General features: G+C 38.6%; 2 protein-coding genes across 2 annotated transcripts in view; both read right to left on the bottom strand.

Annotated features, from left to right (window-relative positions):
• Positions 1-1,294, bottom strand: part of hoxc11 (homeobox C11) — a 2,821-nt gene extending 1,527 nt beyond the window's left edge. The window contains exon 1 of the mRNA XM_015385736.1: positions 525-1,294. Coding sequence (XP_015241222.1) covers positions 525-1,263 — 739 coding nt within the window. The 5' untranslated portion in view covers positions 1,264-1,294. The remainder of the gene's footprint in view (positions 1-524) is intronic.
• Positions 1,295-11,817: 10,523 nt separating this feature from the next.
• Positions 11,818-13,693, bottom strand: LOC107091807 (homeobox protein Hox-C12a). Its single transcript, XM_015385976.1, has 2 exons — positions 13,102-13,693; positions 11,818-12,056 (listed from the first exon to the last, which is right to left on the bottom strand). Exons 1-2 carry the CDS (start codon positions 13,691-13,693, stop codon positions 11,818-11,820), a joined length of 831 nt encoding a protein of 276 aa, XP_015241462.1.
• Between the last annotated feature and the right edge of the window lie 3,228 nt (positions 13,694-16,921).

Raw genomic sequence — 16,921 nt, 5'->3', positions numbered from 1 at the left:
ATAGATAGATAGATAGATAGATAGATAGATAGATAGATAGATAGATAGATAGATAGATAGATAGATAGATAGATAGATAGATAGAAACATTGTTGTGTTTATTATTCTTTAATTCTCTTTGTTGCATGTCTTTTGCGCGCAAACCTTGTGTAAAAGATAATTCACAGGATGCCAAATGCAATGTTCTGCCCAATTGGTTTTACACACGACAGCCCCATCAAGAAAATCCCCTTAAAAAGCCCATCGCAAGTTCACGATCAAAGTTAACATTTGTCACAATAGCTCTCTCTTAAAAAAATCACAGACTCTCATTGTACAGGCGTCTGTGTATAACATCCCGCACGTTTTCTTTTTTCAAAGCGCTTTTCCCATCGTAAAAATTCTTCCCGTTTCAAGAAAGAGCTTTGTAGGGTTATAATAAAATCCTTTGAATGCTTATAAAACTCCACATAAAATCTGACCGACAAAACACCGGGTTAGTCCCCTTAACCTTCCCCCCGCTTTACTGCTTCGATTGTACCTACTCGAGTGGCTGCTCTTGCTGGTGCTGCCGTCCTTAGCTGTGGCGGAGGAAGAAGTGCAGGAGCCTGAATTCGTGTGTTCCTCCTCATCGTCCGAGTCTTTTCCCGGCTCTGGAGCTCCGGCTACAGCGGCTGTGGCTTGTTGCTGCTGCTGCTGTTGTTGCTGCTGCTGCTGTTGGGAGTCGCTTTCCAGCTTGCCCCCCTCGCCCTTTTGTAAACAATTGTCTGTCTGATTGTCCGTGCTGCTGCAGTATGCGGTCTCGAAAAAGCGGTCAAAGCCTTGTGGGAGGACGTTGTTTTTCCCCATGCCGGAGTAAAAGCCTGTGGAAGGGTGATTGGAGCCCGCGTGGGCATGGTGGTGATGGTGGTGGCTGTAAACGCTTTCGTTCTTCATCAGCATTTCTGTCATGGTGGATGGTGGAAGACAGTCTCTATGCACCAGATCATCTCCCGAATAGCACGACGCATAGTTGCTCCTGTGGTGCCATTTGCTAGCGGGGTCCAAGCCGTACGAAACTTCTCGCATCGGCTGCACTTGAGACAGATTCGTGGAATAAGGGTAGCTGATTTGCCGGGAAGGGGCCTGCGGAAGAAACGAGGAGACGGCCGAAAACTCGGGGACGTAGTAGGTGCAGCTGGGGAGGTAGATGTTGGACGCGCAGCCTGTTCTGTCCCCAAACTCGGATGTCCGGTCTTTGCGCGTCTGGGAGCAGAAGTTACCCAGATTCACGGAGTTAAACATCTTTCTCTCTCTCGCAACTCGGCCACTATAGATAGATGTTTTGGATTCGAGCTGCAGCAGAAGGGGAAAAATTTGGGAAGGCGAGATGACGCGCAATCCGTCTAAGTCGCCCTGCAGACACGTGATCGAAAGTAGATATTGTCATATATCAATTTGGAAGAGTTGGATGTGTAGGAGTGGTTGGCTTTAGGTAGATCGAGGAGGTTCAAACGCATAATTTCCAAACGCCACAGGCGCACCGAGCAAACCAGTTACAGATTCTTGCTTGCTGGCTTATGACAATTAGTGAGATATGTGCAGCTGTGTATGTGTGTGTTTATGCTTATAGGCTAGTAGGCCAGCTAAAGAGCCAGGGCTTCTTTAAAAGGTAAAGCACCATTTCAACAGTGCAGTTAGTGGCAGGCATTTTATAGATTTTCAGAGATATTAAAGGTAAGATTATTATTATTATCATTATTATTTTTATTATTATTAACCATCAATTGACATATATGAGTCTAACTTTTTTACGTATTTTATATAGAGTTAATCCCAAAAGCACATTAAGCAGCAACCATATAAGGTCATTCATTGTCCCATAGTTTTACACGTAATAATAATTATATTTAATCTATTTTCCTGATTTCTTTAGACTCTTATGCTACTATGGTGAGATTTTTAAGGAGAGTTTTAATACTTATCTCAGTCGTCCCCACAGGTGTCTGCACTTGGTTATACAAAAAGTATTTTGCCATTAAAAATATATAAGTCAACCTATTAACTTTCCTATCACTCTATTTACACTGCAAAAAAATGTAAATCTAAATAAGTCATGTTTTTTCTTAAAATAGGTGGAGTTTTTCTTGAATTGAGGAGGTAAGTGAGACATTTTGCCAATGGAACAAGACAATTTACCTTTAAAATAAGAAAAAAGCAATTATATGTTCTTATTTCAGGTGCATACTATCTGATTATCTTATTTTGAGAGTAAAAACGCTCATTCCATTGGCAAATCATCTTATTTACCTATTCAAATTAAGGGTAAATACACTTAATTTAAGAATATTTTTTACTTATTTCTAGACTGTTTTTGTTTTTGTTTCTTAGAGCAGATGTGCCTGGAGTTAGTTGCAGTTCTTGTTGAGAGTAATGGTGTGTTGCTGAGTTACACCGGTGGTTAGGCAATGCGCAATGCACCGCAAGTGTACGTTGACCATGCAAGATAAAGAAATCGGACTAGTCTTATTATTCCTTTTGACTTTGATCTTAACAGAGTTCAAGGAGGCCAACTGTGCATTTATCCCACCACACAACGTCCCTGGAAATCCTGCAAGGAAAAATCACACCAGCGGAACCCTTGCGAGCACGGAAGATGCAACTGCCATTTTTGAAGGCTAATGTGATCTGGTTGCACAAACACATATTTTATATTTTGTGTAAAAGCACAAATTAAAAACACACCTGACACTGCTGGATTTCCCGAAAAATATTTGTTACATTACAGCAAAATCGTGCTCAAAATGAGTAATATTACTATTGCACTTTATGTTTTTTTTTTCTGATTATTATTATTTTATGTTGTTGTATTTTTTGGGTGCATTTTTATTTAAATGGAGATAATTAGATAATGAAAGAGGCATCGTTCTGATAGGTTTCTCCAGTCGGCACATATTATTAGAGAAAAATAAAGAACTGGATGTTTTCCTAAATTTCTCACATATATGTTGACATTTATCAGTCGTTGACATACGGACACACTTTTAAAAAATCCCATAAAATGAAATGTTTGAAGGGGAAAAGTGCAGCTGCGTGTGATTTCAGACTTTTAATTGTACTACTGAGCCCCATCTCCGAGTCTTTATAGACTGATACTGTTACAAGGAGAAATTAATACGACGCCCCATTGTTTCTGATCACAGGGAACTTCCTAAACACACTCTTAAATCCTAACCCAATAACACAGCCATTCTGTTAAACTCGCTTGACAGACGTGATGTTGAAAAATCAGATTTGCTGTTAAAAAATATACATATTTTCGCCTCCCAACAGTAAAAGAAAGAGAAAACAATATCATGGTCAAGATCTGAGCGCTGGAAACTGGGAGTCGTGTTTGTTAAAAATGTGGCAATGGCATTAGCTTGTTTACTACCCCCAGCAAACAAAAGGTTGTCTCACATGATGCATCCTGCATCCAAGTACAAAGAAAGCAGACAGCTGTCCAGACACAGCACTTGAATTTGACCACTAAAATTCTCTCTTCGTCCAACCATAAAACTCCGAATGGCTGCAGTAACGCTAAATCCCCTTTGTTCCATAGAAAACTATTAACGCGGAGAATGAGAGGAATTTGGATTTCAACGAACTAAGATATTCCACATTTCACAAAACGGGGTGCAAATCGTCCCATTAAAAAAGAAAACAAATACACTCTCCATTTATTTTATATTATTTTTGCAAACTGGCGGATTCTCAGATTTTAAATTGAAAGTCTTAAATTTTGTGTCTTGACTGGTGCTTTTTGTGACAAACTATTTAATTCAAATAGTAAAATGTACATAACAAAAAAAAAACAACAATGTTCTTATTGCGCCCCTGAACGTCGCTGTTTATTTGTCGTGGGCACAGATAATAAAGTGCACACCTATGGAAATATTTATGTAAATATTCTGGCCTTTTAGCTAACCATGTGAGACATTCTCCTGCTTCATTCATTTTTGTATTTGCACATCAGTGGGTCACTCATGAAAATATTCACGTCTTGTTGCAAAGCAGATAATATAGAAAATAAACTACTCAATTATTTAAACAGATGGTATGTTTAACGGAAAAAAATCGCTATATTCGCCTGCATATAACAATGAAATGAATAATGATTATGATATTTTCTATAAAATAAATAACAGCATTTGTTGATCGGTAGTAAAAGCTTTTTTTTTTTTCTCCAGGCGGTAAAAGCTCTGAGACAGACGGATCAAAACAACACTGTCAATTCATTTCTCCATCATAATCTTTCCAATGATGCGTAATGTGGCATAAATAAGTAATGTTGGGCATGAATGAGCAATGTAATAGGAATATAAGATCACAAAATGTAGGGCCTCTTTCCAAGGCAAGAAGGAGCAAAAAGGAAACAACTTCACTCGGCCTGTTAAAGAGGGGGATGATATTTTTAAATGTCTGGGGAAAAGCACTCCCCTTATTTTTAAGTTACCGCTTGTGTCATAACGTGGTAGAATATGATCATTACTTGGCAATATCCGATTTCCGAGGGTTTAAAAACACTTTTCTCACCTGGGCGCGCTCAGACCATCAGTCAAAAAATAAAGCTTCAGCATGTGTTTATCTGAAGAACAAACTCAGCGAGCAGTAGGACCCAGGAATGTCTGATTGCTGCACCAAAATGAGCAGGGGATGTGGCAGGAATTTGTAGGCAAAGTTCTCCTCAGCTGACTTTATCCGCAACTTTTGCTTTAATACAGCAATGAAGAGGCTTCCTGATTAGCAATATCTTAAGAGTAGAGCTCAAGAAACTGTCATGATAATTTGTTGACTACTTTTGCCTCGCGTTCCCGTCTTGAATATCACAGTTAGAGCAGTAACTTTAACGACATACGTCTGAGGAATTTAGGCTATGTATGCCTACCAAGCACCATAATTAAAATTGTTAACCTAGGTGTCACCCCGAAAGAAAAAAAATGGCACTCTCAAATATTACAATGTTTTGCCTTTGTGGTTATAAATCCTTGACCAAATGATACCACCCTCACACACACACACACACACACTCACACTCCCATGAACAAAGTTCACCAAGACGTGCTGCACAGCCAGCTGAAGTCATGGCTAAATGTGGGAAGCCTAGTGTAATCATATCACCGTCCCCTCATGGCCCAGAGAAGTTTAATTGGATGTAAGTCGGGCAGTTAAAATTCAACTGCAAGTGCTGCAAACTGGTTCAAGCAAGGCTGAGGAGGCATGTTGTGTTTTGTTTTACCTTATTTATTTTTACTATCACAATTTGACAGTGAACGCATCATGCTTCGGCCCATGTGGTGGCAACACTTGCAAACAATACAGAGGCGAGCGTTCAATTTGTAGCGATCTCCAGAGTGTATTTCCCATTCAACCGCACGGACATAAAGCTTTCACAACAATGTGTTAACTTTTTTTATTGGAAGTATTAAATGATTTCACATCACACAGAAACACTCCGCGCAAGGAGTCCCAGATTACATCTCTGTTTTTATTTAGACGGCCGAGGAAAAAAGCCTTCAAAACCTAGAGCGGTGTAACAAAACAGATATGTATTTATTTTGGCAAAGCTCTAGATAGGAAGAATACAATTAGGCTTTGTTAGGTATATTTAGATACACTGATCGTTTGTTATAGAGCAATTAAAGAAAACTTCACTGACTGTATTTTCTAAATGAACAGTAGTAGGCTACTCCGAGCTAAGGCCTATCACATGCCAATAAAATAGATATTTTTATGTATGCCCTAAAGACTGTAATCGTTTAGAAACACAAAGTATCATCTGAAAATTCTGAATTTATTTTTAAAATGGCTGCAAATTTGACTCGAATATTTACGAAAAAACCATTCTAAATAAATAATCATAGTTGAATTTTGAGTAATAAACAGTTTTTTTAACCTTTTGAATTTAAATGAGGGTTTCAACTATTACTACTTAGTAGTACTACTTACTTTAAATTGTGCTGTAAGTAATGTGATTTGATTGTATTTATTTATATTAATTCCCAACGTCTTAATAGTCTTATAATATTGATAAATGCTATGATCACGTGATGATCACTTGACACAGCCTTCTTTATTGTTTTTTTTTTTTTTTAGCAAGACAAATCCGCCCTGTTTTTTTTCTTTTAGCATCTAAGAGTTAAGATGCTTTATTTTGGTCTTCATCGGTCAAGCTGGATACCGTGACTCATGACATGGACTCTAAATAAAAGCTCCATCTCTTTTTATCCTACCAATATCACTACAAATGGCTTCCTTAAATGTACACCGCGTTTACTTTGCAGAATTGCGGGTATTAAAACTGCATTGCTACTAAAGAGGAAGCGGTAACCAACTGTATACAAAGGCTTAACTAGTATTTTGTATTGTTTTTCTTTTATGACCAAAACTGCATTGCATTGGCACTGAAGCAGTCTAAATCCTTAAATATGTCTTCATGCATAAAGCTGCTTTCAGCAGGTCTCGTAGATTCAACTGTCGTGTCCTCATATACTTGACCTTCATGTTGGCTTTGAAAGCACAACTCTGTCGGCCTGTCTTTATCAAAAAAAAAAACGTTTTTAAGAATTCTACAAGTCTTTCATTATTTTAAAACTCACGATAGAGGCACAGAATATTACCGGGATGCCGTTCGCGTTGATTATATTTGCGCAGATTCGCTTATAATGGCTGCAAAAAGGAATGCAACATTCAGAATGACTACAGAGAGGTTTTAAAACAATAGTCTCAAAAATCAATTCCAAATGCATTTCGACCAGCTACAACTGCACTGAAAAGAGAAACGCCGCTTTTGTGGCGCCACTCAAACCCTCAAGACCACCGTTAGGATTTGTTATACGCCTGATGCTAATGAAACACATATTAATAAGATGGCACATTTCAGGGGAAGGAAAGGGAGCCCACTGAGAACTAATTTCAAATCATTCTAAAATCTATACATGACAATTCTTCAAAACTATATGGATCTCTGACCTTAAGTTTCATACCTATCTTTTCTTATATCACATTAACATTACTTCCTGTGGAAAAAAATGTAATTTCCACTCTCTTCTTTTGGAAGCTCCTCATGGACACACTCTCACACACACACACACATATTAAAACACACCGGCTCCCAAACAGATACACTTTACCAAGAATAACACCGCTTTCTGTTTCTCTGGCCAGCTCTGTGCCATAAACGGGAGATGTGGCGGAGGGGGGAAGTAGACTGCATGCCACACAAGTTCTCTGCGAAGGGCACTGTGAAGCTGACTGACCTTTGAGACTGGCCGTCATAAAAAGATTTAGTCAGTCTCAAAGTCAAAAGTGCTCAAGAGCACTGAAAGAGAGATTGTTAAAAACCTGCAAAGCCAAATATCCGAAGGTCGTGCGCAAAGACAAGAGATAACCTAGCTTTGGCTAACTGCCAAAGGCAGGTTACATTTCTTCTTTGCCCATATATAAAAACGGATATAAACATATGCTTAGTTCCTTCGGCACCTTTCTTGTTACTTATCAAAAAACAAATTAGTAGTTATAGGAATGCAGCTCGTTGTGTGCGTAAAACCCCCCCAGCAACGACCAGAGCTAAATAAATTAATATAAATTTACGAATAAAATCGTCAGATTCTTGCGTTTGCATAGAAATATGTGCAACTGATTGTTTGGCTTAAACCAAAGACCTCACTGCCAAGTATTTCTGTAACAATAATCCGAGCCATTTATACACCATTACTGGCCTGCAAATTAAACTACCGTTTAATCACAGCGGGGAAACACAATGACTCTGTGCTCTGTGTGCTTGGATGCCCACGCTTCTCTCCTCACAGTTCAAATTCGGTGAAATAAATTATCCAAATTGTTTTGCTCCAGACCTGAATTCCTTACTGAGCCGTAATCTGTTGCTGTTTGTTACAAATCACGAAAATTTGATCAGCCATTCCCCCCTCTCATTTTCTACATATTAGCAGTTTAATTTAAAACACTCCTCAAGTTCAAATTCCACAAGTAGGTTGTGGAACAAAAAATCTAAAGTTCTTGTAGAATGAAATCAGTTTATCAGGAATAATTCAACTTGATATGGGGGCCGTTTAACTAAGATAAATGGCCAAATTAAAGATGTGTTCCTGGTGCGTAATTTATATTTCATGTTGACTCTAAACACTTTTTAAAGGTAATACACAAGCAATCGACACAAGTATTGCTTTGTCTCGAGGACCAAATAAAATAAATTAATTTAAAAACATTTTAATATTGTTTAATACATTTTAACTGAGTTTATTTTGGAGAAAGCACAACTCTCCTTTTACCAGACAATATAACATCTTTTTACGCACGGGTATATTTCGCTTTGCTTAAAGAAACATTAAAATGTGTTATCTTAAAATCTTACTTTAAACGTCTCTTAAAATATTGAGCAGACAAGTTAAAACACGTTTTAGAATAAATTTTTATGGGGAGCTAATTTTCTTTTCAAACAAAAACAGAGCATAACATTAATTTTTCTGTAACCCCTTTGATTTACCTTGTAGTTTCATGAAAGATTCTGGCATACACACACACACAGCTTTCATGTTTATCATTATTTTTTTTTTTTTTTTAAAAATAACCACACAGCTTGCACAGTATGGATATTGTTTGTAATCATACTTGATATTTGTATTGTTGGTATCTGATTGTTATCATTATTGTGCAACTTGACGCACTGTGTCATCATGCTGGAATCGAGACATCCCGTTCATTTGCTTTAATCAAGATGTTGCAACAATGTTATGGATTTCACACTTATGCCCTCTGGCTAACTGGGCAACACAGTGAAGAATTTATTGACTGGTATGTTTTGTGGTTTGCAGCAAACACCTAGACGGGGAAGTGTGGTTCACTTCGAGGTAGGGCGCACAAGCTATCAGATGCTTCTAGGCTGCAACAGCAGCGGCACAATAAACAATAGACACCATAGTAATACAAAATCTGTAATGGACCGACACCTTTATTATATCATTGAGCACGATGGCATAATGAGACAAATAAATCTTTTACTTGCATTTATAACTCTATATGTTGGTAAATTGCAGAGAGAGGGATGGCAGTCAGTGATTCGGTTGCAGAAGTCTTTCACAGCTCATTGCAAAGGCAACATCTGATATGAAAACTGAGATAGAACAACGTTTTTCTTCACTTAACTGAGACTACAAGCTGCTAAAGACAAACGCACCAACGGTCCGTTAGTTAACAGGAAGAAAAACACTGCTCAGCCAGTGTGTGGCTTTACACTTTACGGCCAGCAGGGAGAGCCTTGTGGACCCAGGAAACGTCCATAAGATCAAATCCAATGCATTTTAAACACTGAGAAATAAGATTTGCTTTTATTTTCTTATAACATTTAAAGTTTTCATATAAGCAATAGTGCGTTTACATTTCTTGGATGCATCAGCAAAATGCTGGGATGCATTAATAAAATTTAGGCCAGGCCAAAGGGGCTTCTACATAGATGAAGCACTGGGGTGTAACCCTATTACGGCTTTACAGAGCTATTGCGTGTTTTGCTGCGACGTTATAGGCTTGTAGCAGAGAAATGACAATGATCAGGTCAAACTTGAGGGGTTTAAAAAGGTGATTTTTTTTTTTCGTTTGTTTGTTTGTTTGTCTTGGGTGGCGGGTGTTTTCGTTTTGTTTTTTACTGAAAACAAAAAAAAAAAATGGAAAGGGTAAGCATTAAACTTTAATGCAACATAGCGTGCACTATATAAACTTAGACACAATTTTACACGGTCACTGATATCAAAGGCACCTATAACCTTTTTTGTATTTCTTGTGGTCACAATAAAATTAGGTCAACCTGTGCGGGCTTCTAAAGAGCATCCGTGTAAAAGCTTGCACAACATTCCCAACAAACAGCTCCTTTAAATAAGTCAGATTGACCGGTTAATCTGCATTTCATTGTGGTAATGTTTATTTCTTTATTCATTTTTTATTATTATCAGTATATCTGTTTTTCTGGGGGGTTTTTTGTTTTTGTTTTGTTCTTTTACTTTCTGGGCCCATAACAATCCCGCCGCAGACTTCATTTCATTTGTTGTTGTTTTTTATGTTGAATATATCAGAGGCAGTGTGAATAACAGACTATTGTAACACCAATAAACATTTCAATATTCTGTTTATTGAAGACCTTACGCATATACATTCATATCAGCATTACGTTTACAAGACAACGTAGCAATCCTTACAAGCGCAAAGGAAAGGAATGCATAGGGTGGGCGACATCATGAAAGGTACGACCATGAACAACCACTACACTAAAACTGAGTTTCTTTAAATGTCCAGAATTGTAAAAAATAACAGAATCTTACATTCTTAACATTCATTCTGAATTTCGTCCTATACCTCCCGCACCCCTTACAGTAACAACGTATATATATATATATATATATATATATATATATATATATATATGGAATGAAGTTATACAAGACAATCAGTAACATAAAGCACTATTACATAGCGATAGGGGGATCCTCAAAATAGGATGCGAATACTATTATTGGTTACGTTGTCATTTTACAAAGTTATACACGAAGACAAGGACGGAGACAACACTGCAAGTAAATAAATTGGCCTAAGCAAATCTCCGTCCCTGCACCATAATAATAACAATAATAATAACAAGATTAATGATAATACATTCTTTGAAGGCGTTTATTCAAGACTTTTTAATATCGGTGGTTTATGATTTGTTCAAGAAAAAAAAAAGTAAAGGTACAAAAAGTCACCTACAGAAAAAGTGTCCCGCAGAACACGATTGGTAGCACTTTCACATCAATAACATGCTGCAAACATTTTATTTAGCTTACTCATTTAACAAATAATACACTGTGGTCGCCCTCAAATCAGAGGAGCAACACGCTGAGGGCCTGAAACTTTTGTACGATTAAAAAATGCTCCTTTGGCCTGCAAGCTTATATGCGCCCTATAGGTGAGTGACATCTGGTTTATTATGCTGATCTGGCAGGAATTAATTTTTGCTGTAGAATTGACAAATTTATGCTTCCTTTGAGTTTGGCATGAGTGTGTTTTTATTTTTTTTTTAGCAGCCTCAGAACCATTTTTGAATGGTAAAAACTCATGCAGGACTCTGTGGTTTGTTGCACGTGAACAAACGAATTATATATTTATTACTCATTTGTTTCGACTTGCCTTTCTTCTGTCATGCAAAGACTGATACTCTTGCACGGGACCGTGAGTTAACTCCGAAAAAACAGGGCAAAACGTGGGACTTACTCCTCTTAATGAATCCGAAAACATCTAAAGATGGATATTCTTCTCCTTTAGATCTTTAATAGAGATATTAAACAGACACTGGAGCACAAATGCCTGGCAGTCAGGCTGCCTGGTTTCAAGGATATATTTAGACCCTATTCTAAGATTTCTGCCTTAAACGGCCTCTCTTCCACCCTTATCATTTAGGGTAAAACAGAATGAATGATGTAATATTTCCTCAACATTTAGCAACTGATAAGTTGAGGGGGAAATACTACACAGGAAAAAAAAAAAAACATTCACAGTTTTTGTGCCAGTTCGTCAAACCTCGAGGCTTACTAATGTGCATCGTGGTGGACGCTAGAAAGTGGCTTGTTTTTTTTAGGGTGTGGGGGCATCTTTAAAGATAAACCTGCAAAAAGGGTGCAATGATAGCCCGCCATGAGAACGAAGATGGGTAGATGAGTGCATGCACTGAAATAAGACCTAAGGGAGCGTAGAAGCCTTGGCTTTTTTCTTTCTTTCGTTTTTTTTTTCTTCTTATTTACTGCCTACTGATTCACCTTTCTATATCCCACATCTTTAAAAGTAAGCCAAAGCTTGCTCCCTTAACATGAGTCTCTTCTTCTTCATCCTGCGGTTCTGAAACCAAATCTTCACTTGTTGGTCGCTGAGGTTCAGTCGGTCGGAGAGCTCCCTCCGCCGCTGCCTGGTAATGAACTCGTTCAGCATGAATTCTCCCTCGAGCTCCGCCAGCTGGAGTTTGGAATAAGGTTTGCGCTTCTTTCTGGTCCGAGTGTGCATGGGGTACCAAGGGGCACCTGGAGGAGAGAAGACGATGGGAAGAGGAGAAAGTAATGGAAGATGAAGAGGAGAGGGAGGAGGAGGGGGGGTCAAAGAGCGAAATAGTCAACACAGTTAGGCTACAAAATCACGGTCATCTTCAAGGTTATGGCGCAGCAATAGGGGCATCTGTTGTCTTAGAGGGGGCCAGGTCAGTCTAACAAACGTTCAAGTCATAAATTAGCGCAGTAACAGCGTTGATTGTGTCAAATGAAGATGCAATATTATAATAGTTTAAGACAACTCGAATGTTTTGCAAAAGCTGCCTTGTGCATAAGTAATTGGCAGCAATGCAACTTATACGCCCCCGAAGATACTGCTATTATTTTGGTCTTCGGGATTGATTCAGTTTCTCTAAACTTTTTTACTACTTGTTTTATTTAAAATTTCCTTTCCAGCCCCCGCTCAGAGACCGCTATATTAAAGCGAGGCTTTGCGTCAAAGTGAGTTTTATTGTCAGTTAAAGCAGCATTAAAGCGATAATTAAGCCGTACCTGCAGCATTTATCCTAACTTATTCGCTTGTTTCTTGAGCATATTAAACGGCTCGAGTCCAGAGTGACATATATTAATTCTGTTTACGAGTCATTAAAGAGGAAAACTCTCCCCCTCTGTCCATTCATAACAGTCGACTAAAGTGACTTTCATCTTTAAAACACAGTTCACTAGTTTCTGTTTAAATAGTAAAAACAAAGGAGCAAAATCAGCTCTTCTATTTCACAGATATCTGATTGTCCCAGAAGGACGTTTTAGCCAAAAAATGTGGAGACACCTTTAGTTTGGAAGTTTTTTTTTTTCTCTGGGATTGGTGCCACACGGTAAATGGGGTATTTTAGGGCTACCCCTAGTGGCGTATGCGCACCACGCATGTTTCCTGTAGGCTAAAAAAGGCTGCAGGATGACCATCAAAATAATAACCCGTATGTAAAGGGAATATACGTTTAATCAGGTTAAAAATGTGTTTCATTGCGTTTACGGTGCCATCATATATTTATTTATGTATAAAGAAATAAGGAGCACCCACCTCCGCCTGCGGCTATGTTGCCAGAATGGCTTCCCGGAGACACCAGGGTCTGTGTGTTGCTAGATGGAGGCTTGCCGCCCTCATTTAACAGAGAGGAGCTGGAGTCAGATTCCATCGACTGACAGGACGGCGGATCCTGTGTGAGCTGCTCCGTTCCATACTCATATTTAGAGAAGGAGACGCTGCCTGCAATCCCGGCGTGCATCCCGTGGTCAGATGTTAGGGAAGATGTGTCCCTCGCTCTGTCCTCCCGTTTTAGGCTGCCGCTGCCGTTGCCACCTGAGCAGGTCTCCCTGTTCCCGTTGTTGTAGTAGCACTTGCCCTCCTCCGGTCTGGTGATCTCACACGACCGATTGAAAGAAGGGTTAATAGAGACGGGGCTGCTAAAGTAGGATTGAGAATATCCATTGCACGGCTCCGAAGGGTTCCACGGGAGGGAGCAAACATTGTCCCTTCTCGGGTAGGAGAGAGACGGTAGCCCCGCCAGCTGTCCCCCTGAGGCTCTAAAATTCGGAAAGTAAAAGGTGTCTCCTGTATGGATGTTTACCAGAGGTCCTACAAACCCTGGATTAAGGAGATTATGCTCGCCCATTTCCGCGGGCCCGACCAACAGCTTCTAGTTTATTGCAATCTGACATTTAACATAGTTAAACCTGGAGCTGCGCCTGATTGGTTATCACAGCACCACGTGGCCGGGCTAACTTGTGCTCCACATGGTACCACCCACTTGGTCCATCTCAGACAAAACAAAACATTAACTTCTGTATTACAACGGTTTATAAGCTTTTTAAAAAATACTATAAACCTTTTATTCAAAAAGTGGAGTCTTGTTTTTTTCTCTCTTTCTCTAAGCCCAGAAGGGAGCAGCATTTTCCTTTTACAGAAGTGAAACTGTCCACGGCCTCGTTTAATATCTTTATATGCTGGCAAAAGTTTTTTTTTTTTTCTTCTAAAAAGTATTTTTTCCTTGAGGGAGTGGGTGCGTATGCGACTTTTTGTTTTCTAACAAATTATGGTTGACTTCTGTGTCATATAAAATCGTGATGTCCCAATTTACAAGGTTGTTTTAACAAAACGACTGATCCTCATTGCTCATATTTACAGTAACGGGGTCATCCAATTGAAGCCAGTGGCTCTGTTAAAAATAAAAAATAAAAAGAAGAAGACGACATTCTACAAGGTTACTTTAAGAGCGTATATTTCACATCATATTCTCTAGTACACCTCACATGAGCAACTTTAACAGATACCTCCAATAAACGCTGCCGGCCAAACTCTGGTGGGATAGTTACACCTCTCACAATTCTTTTATATGAATTTTACAAGATATCAGAGGGCACTTAACTGATTCAATCAGCGAAGAGGCCCTCTGCTTTATATCGCACTAATTAGTTGATTTGTAGAAGCGGGTGTAAAGACACTGAGCAAATATAGAAGCAGACAAAACAAACACCTTTTTTGTTTCAACTTATATAGTTAAAACTGACAATATTGGCAAAATGAAGCATGTTTTATATTTCTTTTACAAAGTACAGTTTCAGAAGTTTGCAAAGCGTCTGGTTAGGATTCTGATGCACTGCTCGCACTGAAGCGGTGGAGTCTAGTCTTTGAAATTTGTTCTCGTGATCAATATAAGAAAGGCCAGCTCTATATTAAACTCGTATTTCCAGTTGAATATAATTAGTATGAACCAAACCAGTTCAAAATATTGCAATATAAATATTTCCAATGCAAAATCCATATGCGGTTTCAAAGATATCATCTCTCGATGTGTAACTGTGCAGTTAAAAAAATAAAAATAAAAGAACGGTTAAAAGAAATATGAAGGGAATTGTATATAACAGATTTATAAATAAAAAAAAAACAGAGTATACAAAATATGTCATTAAGTTCATCTAAAAGCTGCTATCGATGCATGCCGTTAACTCAAGTTCAAGACGCAGAGTCACTATGCGTTGAACTTGAGTTTGAACTCAAATAATACATTTTGAAAGTGATGCAAATTATGCTGACAAAAACAAGCTAATTGCAAACGAGCATTTTTTTTAGATTTTGTACAGTAAAATGAGGTAAAATAGTTATTTCTTCCAACATTGTTTTCAAAATACATCGAGAAACCCTCTTTTCTGCAGAAATGATGTTTTGAAACATAAATGATAAATCCAAATATCACAAAAAACAACAACACAGTGATAAAAGATAGGACTGATTCAATCAGCTGATTATATGGATGCATTTAAAGATTGTCAGAAATGCGCATGGCTGCCAGAGAGCTGCACATGCGTGCTAGAAGGACCCAGTTTCATGCCACAAAATTTGCCAATGGGGTGTTATGTGAGAACTCCAGCATTCATTTAAACACTTGTTTGGGGACGACTTGCAAGTCAGCCGATATGTGATAGCCGTATCTGTCACTTTTGACCACACATCCTCTCTTAACCTGAAGGCACCGAGCCCTGCTCTGTCCTTAAATAGAAAGGCACATATCAGATGCTTTTTAACAGGACAGGCTTCTTATTCTCACTCTCCGCTAAGGCTCCTATCACTGTACATTCTTTTATCTAGTTAGTGAGTCTCGTAATGCGCTCGGCCAGTTAGTCCGACATAGGCGGGCGCGCAGCAATGCTTTTTCGGCTTGTTGGAACAGCTACCAGAAGCTGCGGTAATAGCAACAAAATGGCCCATATAGATGAGTAAGGTGCAGGCACGTATTAGCCACTTTACCTCGGGGGGGATATGAGGCCATGTGTTGCGCCTCCCTGCCTCGTGTCTCCACGCCTTCGTTTCACAGCTTTTCCCAGATCCAAACAAATGCGTGCATACTAATGTAATCTTTGAGCTCTGCTAAAATCCATATCTTACCCGGATATGTAACAAAACAATAAAATGAATATTTTCGTGGTTAAGAACAAAATAAAATAAAAGTGAGCACTGTCAAGGTCACTGTCTAGTACACTGTCTGCTCCATATTGAAATTAGCCGCCAGGAATCCAACGTCCTGCCCAGACAGGGCAATAGCCTAAACAAAGGCCTTTTCTTCCTTCTTTCTCTCTTTGATTCTCTGCAGGCATGTTTCCACAGTTATTGCCCGGCTGAAGCCCCGTAAACCTCCTTTCTTAGGGAAACAAACCCACCAATGGAGGCTAAAAAAATGAAAAGAAGTTCTAATATTTTAATTAAAAAGTTTATCCAACTTTATTTTATTTATTTACAACACAAACACCAGGCGACTCTTTTATTTTATCGTAATAAACTGATCCAGGGTAACTGAACCCAAGCTAAAGCTAACATACAAAATTACTAAAATATTCCCAACAAGTAATTTAATCATAGGTATATAAGAGTCAAATAGCTGTGACACAATCTAAACAGGCGCTTCACAATTAGAAAATAATAATTCAAATAATTCCGTAGAGCATATAGAATTAATGTTACAAACTATCACATAGAATAAGCCATGCGTTTCATTTATTTGATGGAAAAAAAAAATGTTGAACTTGACTGACATTGATTATTAGAATGAAAGCGACCTAATTTTAAACAGAGCGAATTACGGTTGAAGATGTTTCCAGGGGCCTTAAACATTCCTCAATTCGGATTTAAGAGAAATGAAATGGAAATGTTCGTTTCTTAATTGTGTGATTCTCACTTGTGTGTGTGTGTGGGTGTATTGGTGTGTGTGTGGGGGGGGGGGGGGGGTCTGGGGGGGGGCGTCAGCAGGCAATATTTCCCTACTCAGAATTTGTAAAAAAAAAATTAAAAAAAAAAATTTTTTTTAAAAGGAAAAAGGGGGGGAGGAGAGTAAAAAAAAAAAAAAAAA

Source organism: Cyprinodon variegatus, unplaced genomic scaffold (genome assembly GCF_000732505.1).
Source record: "Cyprinodon variegatus isolate N-32 unplaced genomic scaffold, C_variegatus-1.0 Scaffold16, whole genome shotgun sequence".
In the NCBI taxonomy this organism is placed as follows: domain Eukaryota; kingdom Metazoa; phylum Chordata; class Actinopteri; order Cyprinodontiformes; family Cyprinodontidae; genus Cyprinodon; species Cyprinodon variegatus.
This window is presented reverse-complemented; position numbering and strand designations above follow the sequence as displayed.